General features: G+C 53.1%; 1 protein-coding gene across 1 annotated transcript; it reads left to right on the top strand.

The window, feature by feature from the left end:
* Positions 1-752: 752 nt before the first annotated feature.
* LOC132828640 (zinc finger protein 226-like) lies at positions 753-2,314 on the top strand. Its single transcript, XM_060845690.1, has one exon. It carries the CDS (start codon positions 753-755, stop codon positions 2,247-2,249), a length of 1,497 nt encoding a protein of 498 aa, XP_060701673.1. The 3' UTR covers positions 2,250-2,314.
* The last annotated feature ends 13,917 nt before the right edge of the window (positions 2,315-16,231 follow it).

Raw genomic sequence — 16,231 nt, 5'->3', positions numbered from 1 at the left:
GAACGTCGAATTTCCTGTGTTCCTTGGATGCTGCCTGACCTGCTGTGCTTTAACCAGCAACACATTTTCAGCATCTCTGATCTGCAGACCTCACTTTGTACTCCACGGTTTAGAATTGCTGTCTTCCAACGAAACTGGTAACGCTTGTAATCTCCCCCCCTTTTTTTTCCCCCCCCCAGCAGGCTGTCGAGAGGGGAGGAATGGATGCAGAACCACACCTCCCAACAGTGGCTCAGTCTTTCCTGAACGGGATGTCCCTGGTCTCAATCTAAGCGGAGAAAGAGTTGTTGGATCTCTCTGCTTCAGGAGGGTAGCAACTTGGTGAAAACCCCCCACGCTGAGTGGGTGTGTTGCAGTGTACCGAGCGGGGAGAGGCAACACCGTGGGACGGTTGCGCATCCCTGAGTGGTGACCAGCGGACCCCGTCCACACGCTCTTTGCCTGAGGGAAGCTTTCCTCCTTGGGTGGTTGGGTGGGTGGTTGGTTGGTTGGTTGGTTGGTTGAGTGGGTGAGTGGGTGGTTGGTTGGTTGGGTGGGTTGGGTGAGTGAGGGGTTGGTTGGGTGGGTGGTTGGTTGGTTGGTTGGTTGGTTGGTTGGGTGAGTGAGGGGTTGGTTGGGTGAGTGAGGGGTTGGTTGGGTGAGTGAGGGGTTGGTTGGGTGAGTGAGGGGTTGGTTGGGTGGTTGGGTGAGTGAGGGGTTGGGTGGGTGGGTGGGTGAGTGAGGGGTTGGGTGGTTGGGGGTTTGCCAGCGCCATGGAGAAAGCCTGGAAGTGCGGGGACTGCCAGAAGGGTTTCCGCTCGCCCTCGGAGCTGGAGACCCACCGGCGGGTGCACACCGGCGAGCGGCCGTTCACCTGCCCGGTGTGCGGCAAGGGCTTCACCCAGTCCCCGATCCTGCTGAAGCACCGGCGGGTGCACACCGGCGAGCGGCCCTTCGCCTGCTTCGTCTGCGGCCGGGCCTTCGCCCAGTCCTGCCACCTGCGGCGGCACCGGCGGGTGCACACCGGCGAGCGGCCCTTCGCCTGCCCGCGGTGCGGCCGGGGCTTCAGCCACGCCAACAACCTGCGGCGGCACCAGCGGGTGCACACCGGGGAGCGGCCGTTCGCCTGCCCGGACTGCGGCCGGCGCTTCGGCAGCGCCTCCAACCTGCAGAAGCACCGGCGGGTGCACGCCGAGCCCCGGCCCTTCCCCTGCCCGGACTGCGGCCGGCCCTTCGCGCGGCTGGCCGGGCTGCAGAGCCACCGGCGGGTGCACGCCGGCGAGCGGCCCTTCCCCTGCCCGGACTGCGGCCGGCGCTTCAGCGGCGCCTCCCACCTGCGGCGGCACCGGCGGCTGCACACCGGCGAGGGGCTGCTCCGCTGCTCCCGCTGCGGGAAGGGCTTCACCCAGACCTCCAGCCTGCAGCGGCACCAGCAGAGCCACGCCGCCGAGGAGCGGCGCTGCCGGTGCACCGACTGCGGCGGCGGCGGCGGCGGCTCCGGCTCGGCCAGCCCGGCGGCCCGCCCGCAGAGCCAGGGGACCGAGGAGCGGCCCTTCGGCTGCACCGACTGCGCCCAGCGCTTCCGGATCCTCTCCAAGCTGCGGCGGCACCAGCGGGTCCACACCGGGGAGCGACCCTTCGCCTGCGGCGTCTGCGGCCGGCGCTTCAAGTCCTCCTCCAACCTGCTGAACCACCGGGTCACCCACACCGGCGAGCGGCCCTTCCGCTGCCCGGACTGCGGCGGCGGCTTCAAGAGCGCCGGCGACCTGCTGGTGCACCGGCGGATCCACACCGAGGAGCGGCCCTTCGGCTGCTCGCACTGCGCCAAGGGCTTCCGCACCTCCTCCGACCTGCGGCGGCACCAGCGGGTCCACACCGGGGAGCGGCCGTTCGCCTGCGGCGTCTGCGGCCGGCGCTTCAGCACCTCCTCCAACCTGCTGAGCCACCGGGTCACCCACACCAGCGAGCGGCCCTTCCGCTGCCCGGACTGCGGCGGCGGCTTCAAGAGCTCCCGCAACCTGATGCTGCACCAGCGGATCCACACCGGCGAGCGGCCGTTCGCCTGCGCCCGCTGCGCCCGGCGCTTCCGCAAGTCGTCCGACCTGCGGCGGCACCAGCGGGTGCACACCGGCGAGCGGCCCTTCGCCTGCCCCGAGTGCGGCCGGCGCTTCAGCCAGTCCTCCAGCCTGCAGACCCACCGGCGGCTGCACCGGAGGCTACCGGGGCCAAGTGGCGCGGCGGCTGCTGCGGCTGCTGCTGGCCAGGAGTGAGCCGCGGTCGATCCGACAACAAGTGCCCCCTCAGACTGAGCGAGCAGGGGGGTCAGTCCATCAACTGCAACGTGACTGAGGCTTGGAATTGTTGGGGGGGGGGGGGGTTTGGGGGGCGAGTTGGGTTCCCTTACGAGGGAAGACTGAACCTGTATCCACTCGACCGCGAAAGACACGATGGGGAAGGCGATGGTCCCAGTGGTATTATCGCTGGACTGTTACTCCGGACAGCCAGGCCATGTCCTGGGGATTCCTGATGAAGGGCTCTGGCCCGAAACGTCGAATTTCCTGCTCCCTTTTGGATGCTGCCTGACCTGCTGCGCTTTCACCAGCAACACGTTTTCAGCTCTTGATACTCCCAGCCTCTGCAGACCTCACACCACGTCCTGGGGACCCGGGTTCAAACCCCGCCGCGAACAGACGCTGGAATTTGAACTCGCTCGAAATCCGGGTGTAAGGGTCGAACGATGAGCCTGAAATCCACTTGCCGATCGCTTTGGACTCCAGACCCGCGGTTGCCTGTTAACTGCCCTCTGGGCAATTGGGGATGGATTGGTGGGGGGGGGGGGGGGGGGGCAAGGGAGGAGACAAAAAACAAACGCTGGGCCCGGCCAGTGACCCCCTCGTCCCGTGAATGAATTTTAAAACCATAGAGGGTCTTTTTGAAACATGGACGATCCTGAGGGGACCGATGCTGGGGCAGCTCCTGAGAGGGGTTCTTTTCTCTTGAGAGGAAAGGCCCGTGGTCTGTCGGTGAAAATGACCCTGAGCCACCGGCTTCAACAAGCCACCGTGATTCCTGGCCAACACTCTTCCATCTTGGAGCGCAAGTTTGCACTCGGAGATCCTGCAGCCTCTGAGACTCAACGTCAGTTTTAAGTCACCTAAGATTACCACCTTGCTTTGTTCTTTTAAACACCCTGCTCCGTCCATGGCATGGGTTATTTTAAGGCCAGCCAACTCATCCTCACTCCCCCCCCCCCACACACACACACTCCTCATCCTATTATTACATGAGATGGTTCGCTTTCAGTGAAACCCACTTACTCTCTCCCGCCCTCAGCTCTCACGGTCGCTTATTCAGCCTCTCCTCTGCCAGTACCAACCACTATCCCCTTGTTCTCCTCCCCTTTCATCTCTCTCTACATCTCCACCTATCTCCCCACTCCTCCCTCTTCTCTCTCCCTGAATTAACTGGAGATGTTGTCTCTCTTTGACTCCCTACCGGCTGTTTCTTATAGTAATCATAAATTCCATTTTGAAATGGGTGGATTAGATTCCCCTACAGTGTGGAAACAGGCCCTTCGGCCCGACAACTCCACACCGACCCTTCCGAAGAGCAACCCGCCCAAATCCATTCGCCTGCGTTTACCCCTGCCTAATGTACCTAACATGACCTGTGGGAGGAAACCGGAGCACCCGGAGGAAGCACTGGGAGAATGCACTAACTCCCCACAGACAGTCGTCCCAAGGCTGGAATCAAACCCGGGCCCCTGGCGCTGTGAGGCTGTAGTGCTAACCACTGAGCCACCGTGCCGTGTATATTTTTTATTAGTGCATCTTCATAACTAATTAAGAAAATACAGCCTCTATTCAGCGCCGATTATTCATCAGTTACTCAGAACCGGGCTGAGCGTGAGTCATTGATGACTTGGCTGGTCGGCAAATTTGTCAGATTGAGTGGGTCTGTGTGGCTGTGCAAGATGTCTCCCATCAGAGCTAATCGGTCTATCTCCGAGATAATGCTCTTTTCCCTACATCAGGCTATGTTTGTAACCAGTCTCTGCAAAACGAGATTCCCTCAATCTTGAAGTGTTTGAACTTTAAAAGGGAAAACCACGGGCATTATGGCCATATGTCAATCCAAGGCTTACAAACAATGGAATGGCCACACTGAGAGAGAAATGTGTGAGGAGAGAGGGGAGTTAGCCCAGTGCCCTGGGGCCTGATATTGAAAACCTCAATCAACGTCAGTGAAACCTGATGGGCTGGTCGTCAGCAGATACCTAACTGCTCTGCGAGAATGGACTTGCACATCTCCTGAAGACGTCTACAAGGCGAAAAGTTCCTTACCGGCAGCGTTAATACAGCCCGAGGTGGATGCTATAGAAACACGAATTTATTTTGAAATCAACCAATCTTTCAGCCGGAGCACATGCCAGCTGACTGTGGGACCAGAACTCCCTTTAGAGGCCACTCAGTGAATTGTGGCAAGTGACCATTTACAGAAGGGCCTTGACTCAAGGAATTCGCCCTTCTCCCTCCTCCTGAGTCCATGCAGGCTGAGAACAGACCGTGGAGCGAGCCAATGGACTGAAAGTCCACCAGCCGGGAAGGGAGAGGTAACATGTTCAACCCCAGTTGTTCTGTCTTTTGTCCAACGAGATTGCAACAGCGCGTTTATTTCAGAAGCCCAGCATTGATTCAACGTTTGAATTTGTTCTGAGAGGGCTGAACGGTTCTGTTTAAATATCTTCCCTCCTGCCTGTCAATCTAAATTAACAATTATGTCGAGTGGTCCAACTAATTGTTCCTTTCAGTGTCCACCCAACTCCGTCACTCTCAAGGAGGTTTAATTGGAAGCACTAGCTTTCGGAGCGCCGCTCCTTCATCAGGCGGTTGTGATCCTCCGAAAGCGAGTGTGCTTCCAATTAAACCTGTAACCTGGTGTTGTGTGATTTTTAACTTTGTACGCCCCGGCCCAACACCGGCATCTCCAAATCCTGACTCTCCAAGACTGTTTCTCTCAAACTGAACAAGTTCCTCAATGTTAGGAAGACAAGGCTCTCCAGCCTAACGTATCCATGCTGATCACGTTTCCTAAACTGAACTAATTTCATTTGCCTGTGTTGGGCCCATATCCCTCTAAACCTTCCCTGTTCACGTACCTGTCCGAATGTCTTTTGACGTCGTAATTGTACCCATCTCCACTACTTCCTCTGGCAACTTGTTCAAATTCCACGTCACCCTCTGTCTGGAAAACGTTGTCCCTCCCCAGTCTGTTTTATCCTCCTACCTTCAACCTACACCCTCTCGTTTTGGGCCCTCCAACCCTAGGGAAATTTTTTTTACCTCACTGTACCCCCTCATGATTTTATAAACCTCGGGAAGGTCACCCCCTCGGCCTCCGATGTTCCAGGCATAAAGTGCCAGCCTCCATACGCCTCTCATACAATCTTCCAGTCTCAGTAGCGTCCTTGTAAATATTTTCTTGCACACTTGCCAGTTTAATAACATCCTTCCTGTCGCAGGGTGACCAGAATTGTACGCAGGACTCCAGTATCTCATACAGGTGTAACATGGTGTCCTAACTGCTATATTCACTGCTCTGATCAATGAAGGAAAGCATGCCATATGATGTACCCGCACCCCAAGGTTTGAGTGTTCGACACTCCCCAGTGCCCTGCTGTTCCCATCTCTAACCAATGACTATTTATATTTTAATTGAGGGTCGTTGATTATCCTGCACAGTTAAACATTGCTGAATCTCCGCATGAACCCCCCAAACTGCCACTTATTCCTCCAGAGGTGTTTTTTGACATGTTATAAAGGCGAACTAACTGGAAATGCAGCTGCTGTGGGATTTAGGAAGCATCTAATAGCACGGTGGCAGATTCTGCAATTTCCAACTCCCAACTCTGCAAATACTGAGATGCACAAACGTAAAACACCAGATTCATATTTTATGTGACTGATAAATCCTCAACCACATATTTGAAGTCACGAACAAAAGACTGAAAAGTAAGAATTTCCACAGGGTGAATATTACAGTCATTTCCTGAACCACATGACTACATTCACATTGCCGTTGGTCATGTGAAATCACAGTATCGGGGAACAGGAGACCATGAGGGTGTTGTACTTAAATGTACACAGTTTGCAAAACAAGGTAACTAAGCTTGTAGTGCACATTGAAGTTGGTGGGTGCAATGTTCTGGGCGTTATAGAGCTGTGACTGCAAAGTATCAGGACTGTTAACTGAAGACATAAGGATATACGTCCTATACTTCCATGTACATAGATCCCTGAAAGTTGCCACCCAGGTTAATAGGGTTGCTAAGAAGGCATACGGTGCGTTAGCTTTTGTTGGGAGAGGGATTGAGTTTTGGAGCCACAAGGTCATGTTGTACAAAACTCTGGTGTGGTTTCACTTGGAGTATTGCGTACAGTTCTGGTCACTGCATCATGGGAAGGATGTGAAAGCTTTGGAAAGGGTGCAGAGGAGATTATCCACGATGTTGCCTGGTATATAGGACTGTTTTTGTTAGAGAGAAGAGGGTTGAGAGATGACTTAATTGAGACATATAAGATAATCATAGGGTTAGATTCGATAGCGAAAGCCTTTTTCCTTGGATGGTGAGTAACATAGTTTTAAATTGAGGGGTGCTAGATATAGGACAGATGTCCGAGGTAGGTTCTTTACTCAGTAATAGTGGTGTGGAATGCACTGCCTGCAACAGTAGGAGACTCGCCAACGTTAAGGGCATTTACATGGTCATTGGATGAACATATGGATGTAAATGGAATAGTGTAGGTTAGATGGGCTTCAGATTGGTTTCACAGGTCGGCGCAATTTCGAGGGCCGAAGGGCCTGTACTGTGCTGGAAGGTTCTATGTTGTAAAAGACAGGCAGAAGGGTTGGAGTGGCCTTGCTCTTAAAAAAAAATTGAATCTACAGCGAAAGTATAGGTATATATAGGTAGACTTTTTTCAGAGAATGCAAAAGACAAAAGTTGCTGCTGCAAGTTATGTACCGGCCCCCGAGCAGTAATAAGGGTGTGCAACAGGAAACAAACCCGCTATTAGAGAACACATGTAAGAAATTTGGGAGGACATCAACAGGTGGCCTCGGAAAGTTGGGTTGGTAACCGATCTCAAGAAAAGAAATTCATGGAATGTCTACGGGATTTTAATTGTTGTTTCAGAACAGGGTGGTACGGTGGCTCAGTGGTTAGCACTGCTGCCTCACAGCACCAGGGTCCCGGGTTCGATTCCACCCTCGGGCAACTGTCTGGGTGGAGTTTGCATACTCTTCCTGTGAGTGTGCGGGTTTGCTCCGGTTGGTTCCTACAGTCCAAAGATGTGTAGGTTAGGGTGAATTGGCCCATCGTGTTAGGTGTATTAGTCAAAGGGGAAATGGGTCTGGGTGGGATACTCTTTGGAGGGTGGGTGTGGACTGGTTGGGCTGAAGGGCCTGTTTCCACACTGTAGGGAATCTAATCTAACAGCCTGTGGTAGAGCCCATGAGTGAACGGCGAGTTCTGGGATTTGGTGATGTGAAATGAAGCAGACTTGATGAGGGAGCTCATGGGGGAAGTGACCAAAGTTATGAGAGAATCCACCCTGCAGTGAGGGGGAGAAGCTGGACTCAGGTGTGATGGTACAGGCGCACAATCCTTTATCCGAAATGCTGGGGAGCAGCTGGATTTCGGAATTCAGGATTTTCCGAATTTCAGGGTCAGTGAAGGTTTTGATGGTGAAAGTTTTCAAAACATCTTCCCTAACAGCAGACTCACCGTGAGTAAAACAGACCTGGCAGGGCTGGGCCACACCCCTTCCCCACTCCCCCTGCCCCCCCCCCCCACGTCGTATCTGAGTCACACGCATCGAGTGGGTGAGGAGTTGGGTCAACTGTTCACACGTCCCAACAACCTTGTTAATGAGGGAAAAGAAAGTCACGAGAAACCTTTGGATTTTGGAGGTTTTCAGATTTCGGATAAAGGGTTGTCTACCTGTATTATGAATGAGTGAAGCTAACTGAACGACCCGTGAGGGAGGAGCTGCCCAGAATTGATTGGAAGGGGGGCCGGATAGAGAAGGTGGAGGGACAACAGCAGCAGGAGCTTCTGGGGGGGGGGCTGTTTAAGAGACAGAGCAGAAATTGATCCCGACGAGGAATAAGCATACAAAGGGGAGGATGAAGCAACCGTGGCTGATGAGTGAAGTCAGGAACTGCAGGAGAGCAAAGGAAAGTGCGTGCAATGTGGTGCAGGTGAATGGGGAGCCTTTGAAAGAGAGTGGAAGACCCCGGAAAAAGGCAGGAAGGGTGGGGGAACGATGAAATATGAGGATAAGCTCGCGAGTACAGCAAACTTTATTAGAATCAGGACCTTAACGTACGGGGCACTCTATAAACCAGCAAAAGTTATGTCGGTTAAGTACTGGATGTTGACTGTATTATCGCGATCTCTGTAACGCCCAAGTAGTCACAGTTGAGGACGCGAGTGATAAAGTTGTCTGTGGGTAAATTTTGGTTAAGGCGAAGTTGCATTATTTTAAGTGATTTATGCTGTAAATAAAGTATAACAGGGACATGTGTACACTGTGTTACGTTTCCATTATTTGGTGTGTCTATTTGATGATGTGGACCTGTCGATCAATAGGCACACTTCTGGTCCTGTATAGAAGAAGATTCTGAGAGTTTTCCTTTAGGTTTATAAAAGGCAAGAGTGGACGTTAGACCGCTGGAAATGCGATGAGGGAAGAAGTAATGGGGAGGAAAGAAATCCCAGAAGAACCCCTCAGTGGTTAGCACCGCTGCCTCACGGTGCCAGGGACCCGGGTTCGATTCCAGGCTTGGGGCGACTGAGTGTGTGGAGTTTGCACATTCATTTCCTCCCGCAATCCAAAAATGTGCAGGTCAGGTGAATCGGCCATGCTAAAGTGCCCCAAGCTGTTCAGGGATGTGTAGGTTAGGGTGGATTGGCCATGCTAAATTGTCCCATAGTGCCCAGGGATGTGTAGGTTAGGGTGGATTGGCCGTGCTAAAATGCCCCATGGTGTTCAGGGATGTGTAGGTTAGGGTGGATTGGCCATGCTAAAGTGCACCAGAGTGTTCAGGGATGTATAGTTTAGGTGCTTTCGGGGTAAATGTAGGAGAATGGGTCTAGGTGGGTTACTCTTCGGAGGGTCAGTGTGGACTGGTTGGCCTGTTTCATCACTAGGGAATCTTAAAAAAAAACTGAATAACTACTTTGCATCAGTTTCCACAGTGGAAGCCACCAGCAATAGACCAGAACCTGAAAGAGAGTCAGGGGCAGAGGTGATTGATGTGGTTATCATTAAGGAGAAGCTGCTGGGAAAGCTGAAGGTGGATCAATCAGGTGGATGAATATTGAATCAAAGAGGTGCTTCTGCAGTTGTACAGGGCCCTGGTGAGGCCACACCTGGAGTACTGTGTGCAGTTCTGGTCTCCAAATTTGAGGAAAGACATTCTGGCTATTGAGGGAGTGCAGTGTAGGTTCACGAGGTCAATTCCTGGAATGGCGGGATTACCTTACACTGAAAGACTGGAGCGACTGGGCTTGTATACCCTTGAGTTTAGAAGACTGAGAGGGGATCTGATTGAGACATATAAGATTATTAAAGGATTGGACACTCTGGAGGCAGGAAACATGTTTCCACTGATGGGTGAGTGCCGAACCAGAGGACACAGCTTAAAAATACGGGGTAGATCATTCACCCAGAGAGTGGTGGCTGTGTGGAATGCTCTGCCCCAGAGGGCAGTGGAGGCCCAGTCTCTGGATTCATTTAAGAAAGAGTTGGATAGAGCTCTCAAAGATGGTGGAATCAAGGGTTATGGAGATAAGGCAGGAAGAGGATACTGAGTAGGAATGATCAGCCATGATCATATTGAATGGCGGTGCAGGCTCGAAGGGCTGAATGGCCTACTCCTGCACCTATTGTCTAATCACTCAGCCTGATGGACAACACCCCAGCTTTCTACGGACGATAGCTGAGGAGATTGTGGAAGTGTTTTTGGTTATCTTTCGGGATCGGTGGAGGATTGGAAAATGGCTTATGTAACACCCTGTTTTAGAAGGGAGGGGGCAGAAGGTAGGAAATTATTGGCAGGTTCACTAACCTCAGACAGCTCCTGACCTCGTTACAGTCTCGGTACAAACATGGACACAAAAAAAATCCTAAATTCCAGAGATAATGTGAGAGTGACAGTACTTGACCATCAAGGCCACGTTTGTCCAAGTGTGGCATCAAGAACCTCCAGTAAAACCGGGTATCGTGGTCTTCTTGTTGACCTGTTAATCCGGAGACCCAGGTCATGTTCTCGCATCAAATCCTGTCAGATGGTGGAATTTGAATTCAGTGAAGATCTGGAATCAAGAGCCCCAGCAATAACCATGAGTCATTGTTGATTGTCCGAAAGAAAATCCCATCTGGTTCACTAATGCACCTTGAGGGAGTCAAGTTGCCATCCTTACCTGGTGTGGCCTACATGTGACTTCAGACCCACAGCAATGTGGTTGACGTTTGACCCTCTGGGTCACTTGGGATGGGTAATAAATACTGGCCAAACCAGTGTTGCTCATGTCCTATTCATGAATGTTTTAAAAATGCTCCAACAACACACAAGAAGCCTGACATCATCCAAACCAAAGTAGCCCGCTTAATTGGCACCACATTCCCTCCCTCCGTCACCCACACTCAGTAGCAGCAATGTGTACTGTCTACAAGATGCACTGCAGACATTCTCCAGAGATCCTGAGATAGCGTCTTCCAAACCATGACCACTTCCACCTGGAAGGACAAGGGCAGCTGATACATGGGAACACCACCCCCTGTAAGTTCATCCCCAACTCACCCACCATCCTGTTCTGTTTTGGGGCCACTGCTGTTAGTCATTTTTATAAATGATCTGGATGTGGGCGTAGAAAGATGGGTGAGTAAATTTGCCAATTACTCTAAGTTAGGCAGAGTTGTAGATAGTGCCAAAGGATGCTGTGCGTTACAGAGGGACATAGCTAAGATGCAGAGCTGGGCTGAGAACTGGCAAATGGAGTTTAATGTGAAAAAGTGAGAGGTAGTTCACTTTGGAAGAAATAACAGGAATGCAGAGTACTGGGTAAAATACTTGGCAGTGTAGATGAACAGAGAGATCTCCGTGACCAGATGCATAAATCCTTGAAAGTTCCCACCCAGGTTGATAGGCAAAAGTGAGGCCTGCAGATGCTGGAAATCAGAGTTGAGATCAGAGCGGTGCTGGAAAAGCACAGCCGGTCAGGCAGCATCCGAGGAGCAGGAAAATCGATATTTCAGACAAAAGCCCTTCTTCTGGGATAGAGACGGGAGAGAGAAATGGGGTGGGGGGTGGGGGGGAGAGGTTGGGGCTGGGGAGAAGGTAGCAAAGAGTACAATAGGTGAATGGGGGTGGGGATGGAAGTGATAGGTCAGAGGGGTGGGTGGAGCGCATAGGTGGGAAGGGAGATTGGCAGGTAGGCCAGGTCATGAGGGCGGTGCTGAGCTGGAAGATTGGAACTGGGGGGGAGGGGAAATGAGGAAACTGGTGAAGTCCACATTGATGCCCTTGGGGTTGAAGTGTTCCAAGGTGGACACGTTCTTCCTCCAGGCGTCTGGTGGTGAGGGAGCGGCGGTGGAGGAGGCCCAGGACTTGCATGTCCTCGGCAGAATGGGAGGGGGAGTTGAAATGTTGGGCCACGGGGCGGTGTGGTTGATTGGTGCGGGTGTCTCGGAGATGTTCCCTAAATCGCTTTGCTCGGAGGCGCCCAGTCTCCCCAATGTAGCGGGAGCAACGGATACAATAAATGATATTGGTGGATGTGCAGGTGAAACTTTGATGGATGTGGAAGGCTCCTTTAGGGCCTTGGATGGTGGGGAGGGAGGAGGGTGATAGGGTTGTTAAGAAGGCAGATAGTTTGTTGCCGTTTATTGGTAGGGGGATTGAGTTTCAGAGCCACGAGGTCATTCTTCAGCTGTACAAGACACTAGTGCAACCGCACTTGGGAGTATTGCGTACAGTTCTGGTCACCGCATTATAGGAAGGATGTGGACTCTTTGGAAAGGATTCAGAGGAGATTTACCAGCTTGTTACCTGGTCTGAAAGGAAGGTCTTATGAGGAAAGGCTGAGGGACTTAAGACTATTTTCGTTGGAGAGAAGAAGGTTGAGAGGTGACTTTATCGAGACGTATATGATAATCAGAGGGTGAGAAAGGGGAGACAGTTGGAGCCTTTTTCCTTTAAATTGAGGGGTGATAGGTTTAGGACAGATCTCAGGGGTAGTTTCTTTACTCAGAGAGTAGTCGGGGCGTGGAACGGCCTGCCTGCAATAGTAGTAGACTTGCCAACGTGAAGGGTATTTAAGTGGGTATTGGACGGAAATATGGATAATAATGGAACATGTAGGTTAGCTGGGAATCAGATTAATTTCACAGGTCAGTGCGACATCGAGGGCCAAAGGGCTTGTACTGCACTGTAATGTTCTCTGTTCTCTGAAGGTGTGGTGTACTGTACCTTTTACGGGAGAGAGGAAGCTGATTAGATTAGATTAGATTCCCTATCGTGTGGAAACAGGCCCTACGGCCCAACAAGTCCACACTGACTCTCCGAAGAGTAACGCGCCCAGACCCATTTCCCTCTGACTAATGCACCTAACACTGTGGGCAATTTAGCATGGCCAATTCACCCCATACCTGCACATCTTTGGACTGTGGGAGGAAACCGGAGCACCCGGAGGAAACCCACACAGACATGTGTGCAAACTCCACACAGTCGCCCTGAGGCTGGTCATGGGGAAGCTATTTCCACTGGGAGGACAGATTCAGGGCCAGAGGCATGACCCTTTGGAACGGAGATGATGAGGAATTTCTTCAGACAGAGGGTGGTTGAACTGTGAATGTCATTGCCGCAGAAGGCTGTGGAAATTGCGTCCTTGCACATCCTCAAGGCAGAGTAGGTACACTCCTGATTAGTAAGGGGAGCAAGGGTTATGGGGAGAAGGCAAGAGAATGGGGTGCAGAAACATATCCGCCATGATCGAAGGCTAGAACAGACGCATTGGGCTGAACAGGCTAACTCTATTCATATATCTTTATGCATTCCAAAGATGGAGGACGATTGGAAGTCACGCCTGGCAACCCACTGGTGAGTTATTCACCTGGGCCTACTATCCAGTTGACACAAGAAGGTATTACCCACCCACAATCCAGAGGGAAGCCAGTGAGAGGCCCGACGGGGAGTATTGCCCACCCACAACCCAGTGAGAGGCCCCACGGGGAGTATTACCCACCCACAACCCAGTGAGGGGCCCGACGGGGAGTATTACCCACCCACAACCCAGTGAGGGGCCCGACGGGGAGTATTACCCACCCACAACCCAGTGAGAGGCCCCACGGGGAGTATTACCCACCCACCCCCCACTGAGGGGCCAGACGGGGAGTATTACCCACCCACCCCCCACTGAGGGGCCAGACGGGGAGTATTACCCACCCACACCCCAGTGAGGGGCCTGACGGGGAGTATTACCCACCCACACCCCAGTGAAGGGCCTGACGGGGAGTATTACCCACCCACACCCCAGTGAGGGGCCTGACGGGGAGTATTACCCACCCACACCCCAGTGAGGGGCCTGACGGGGAGTATTACCCACCCACAACCCAGTGAGGGGCCTGACGGGGAGTATTACCCACCCACAACCCAGTGAGGGGCCCAACGGGGAGTATTACCCTCCCACACCCCAGTGAGGGGCCTGACGGGGAGTATTACCCACCCACAACCCAGTGAGGGGCCTGACGGGGAGTATTACCCACTCACACCCCAGTGAGGGGCCTGACAGGGAGTATTACCCACCCACAACCCAGTGAGAGGCCTGACGGGGAGTATTACCCACCCACACCCCAGTGAGGGGCCAGACGGGGAGTATTACCCTCCCACAACCCAGTGAGGGGCCTGACGGGGAGTATTACCCACTCACACCCCAGTGAGGGGCCTGACAGGGAGTATTACCCACCCACAACCCAGTGAGAGGCCTGACGGGGAGTATTACCCACCCACACCCCAGTGAGGGGCCAGACGGGGAGTATTACCCTCCCACAACCCAGTGAGGGGCCTGACGGGGAGTATTACCCACCCACACCCCAGTGAGGGGCCTGACGGGGAGCATTACCCACCCACACCCCAGTGAGGGGCCCGACGGGGAGTATTACCCACCCACACCCCAGTGAGGGGCCTGACGGGGAGTATTACCCACCCACAACCCAGTGAGGGGCCTGACGGAGAGTATTACCCACCCACAACCCAGTGAGGGGCCCAACGGAGAGTATTACCCTCCCACAACCCAGTGAGGGGCCCGACGGGGAGTATTACCCACCCACAACCCAGTGAGAGGCCCCACGGGGAGTATTACCCACCCACAACCCATTGAGGGGCCTGACGGGGAGTATTACCTACCCACAACCCAGTGAGGGGCCTGACGGGGAGTATTACCCACCCACAACCCAGTGAGGGGCCCGATGGGGAGTATTACCCACCCACAACCCAGTGAGGGGCCTGACGGGGAGTATTACCCACCCACAACCCAGTGAGAGGCCCCACGGGGAGTATTACCCACCCACAACCCAGTGAGGGGCCTGACGGGGAGTATTACCCACCCACAACCCAGTGAGAGGCCCGACGGGGAGTATTACCCACCCACACCCCAGTGAGAGGCCCCACGGGGAGTATTACCCACCCATACCCCAGTAAGAGGCCTGATGGGGAGTATTACCCACCCACACCCCAGTGAGGGGCCCGACGGGGAGTATTACCCACCCACAACCCAGTGAGAGGCCCGACGGGGAGTATTACCCACCCACAACCCAGTGAGGGGCCTGACAGGGAGTATTACCCACCCACAACCCAGTGAGGGGCCTGACGGGGAGTATTACCCACCCACAACCCAGTGAGAGGCCCGACGGGGAGTATTACCGTCCCACACCCCAGTGAGGGGCCAGACGGGGAGTATTACCCACCCACAACCCAGTGAGGGGCCTGACGGGGAGTATTACCCACCCACAACCCAGTGAGAGGCCCGACGGGGAATATTACCCACCCACAACCCAGTGAGGATTACAACGACAATCAGTAAGTTTAAATTTGTGAGGGGCTCCACCAATTCACAAAATGAAAACAAAACAAAGAACTCCGGATGCTGGAAATCTGAAACGAAACCAGAAATCGCTGGGAAAAACTCCGCAGCAGGTCTGGCTGTATCTGCAGGCAGACATGTCACCGGGAGTCTGCTTCCCTCTCCCCACAGCTGCTGCCGGAGCTGCTGAATTGATAGAGTCATAGACTCTCCTGCAGCATGGAGACAGGCCCTTTGTCCCAAACTGGTCCGTGTTCGTCCATGTTAACCATATTTCCCTGCCCTTGGCCCATATCTTTCTGAACCTCTCCTATCTGTCTATTTGTCCAAATGCCTTTTAAATGGTGGTATTGTACCTGCTTCCACCACATCCGCTGGCAGCTCATTCCATATGCATACCACCCTCTGTGTAAAACAAGTTGCCCCTCAGGTTCCCTTTTATTCTTTCCCCTGAAACGATGCCCTCTAGTCCTCAATTCCCTCACCCTGAGAAAAGAGACTGAGAGCATCCATCCGATCCCACACCTTTCATGACCCTGTACTTTCCTATAAGATTCCCCCCCTCAATCTCCTACACTTGAAAGAAAATAGTCCTAGCTCTCTAACGTCTTCCTATCAAGTTGAAAATCCCACAGTTCTGTATCAGGTTGTAGCCCAACAGGTTTAGAACAAAGAAGAAAGAAAATTCCAGCATAGGAACTGGCCCATCGGCCCTCCTGTGTCGATCCAGATCCTCTATCTAAACCTGTCCCCTATTTTCTAAGGATCTGTATCCCTCTGCTCCCTGCCCATTCATGTATCTGCCTAGATTCATCTTAAATAATGCTACCGTTCCCACCCCTACTCCTGCACCTATTGTCTACTGAATTGGCCACCCTAAGTTGCCCATAGTGTTACGTTGATTAGTCAGGGGTAAATACAGGGTAGGGGAAATGGGTCTGGGTTACTTTTCGAAGGGTTGGTGTGGACATGTTGGGGCCAAATGGCCTGGTTCCATATTGTAAGGATTCTAAACTATTTCCAAAGTAGGAGTTGATAAAATGTCACTTGGACTGCCTGCAGATTTTATGCTTGTTAAACAAAATAGAATACATCTGCAAATGC

This window comes from Hemiscyllium ocellatum, chromosome 27 (genome assembly GCF_020745735.1).
Source record: "Hemiscyllium ocellatum isolate sHemOce1 chromosome 27, sHemOce1.pat.X.cur, whole genome shotgun sequence".
Classification (NCBI taxonomy): Eukaryota; Metazoa; Chordata; class Chondrichthyes; order Orectolobiformes; family Hemiscylliidae; genus Hemiscyllium; species Hemiscyllium ocellatum.
This window is presented reverse-complemented; position numbering and strand designations above follow the sequence as displayed.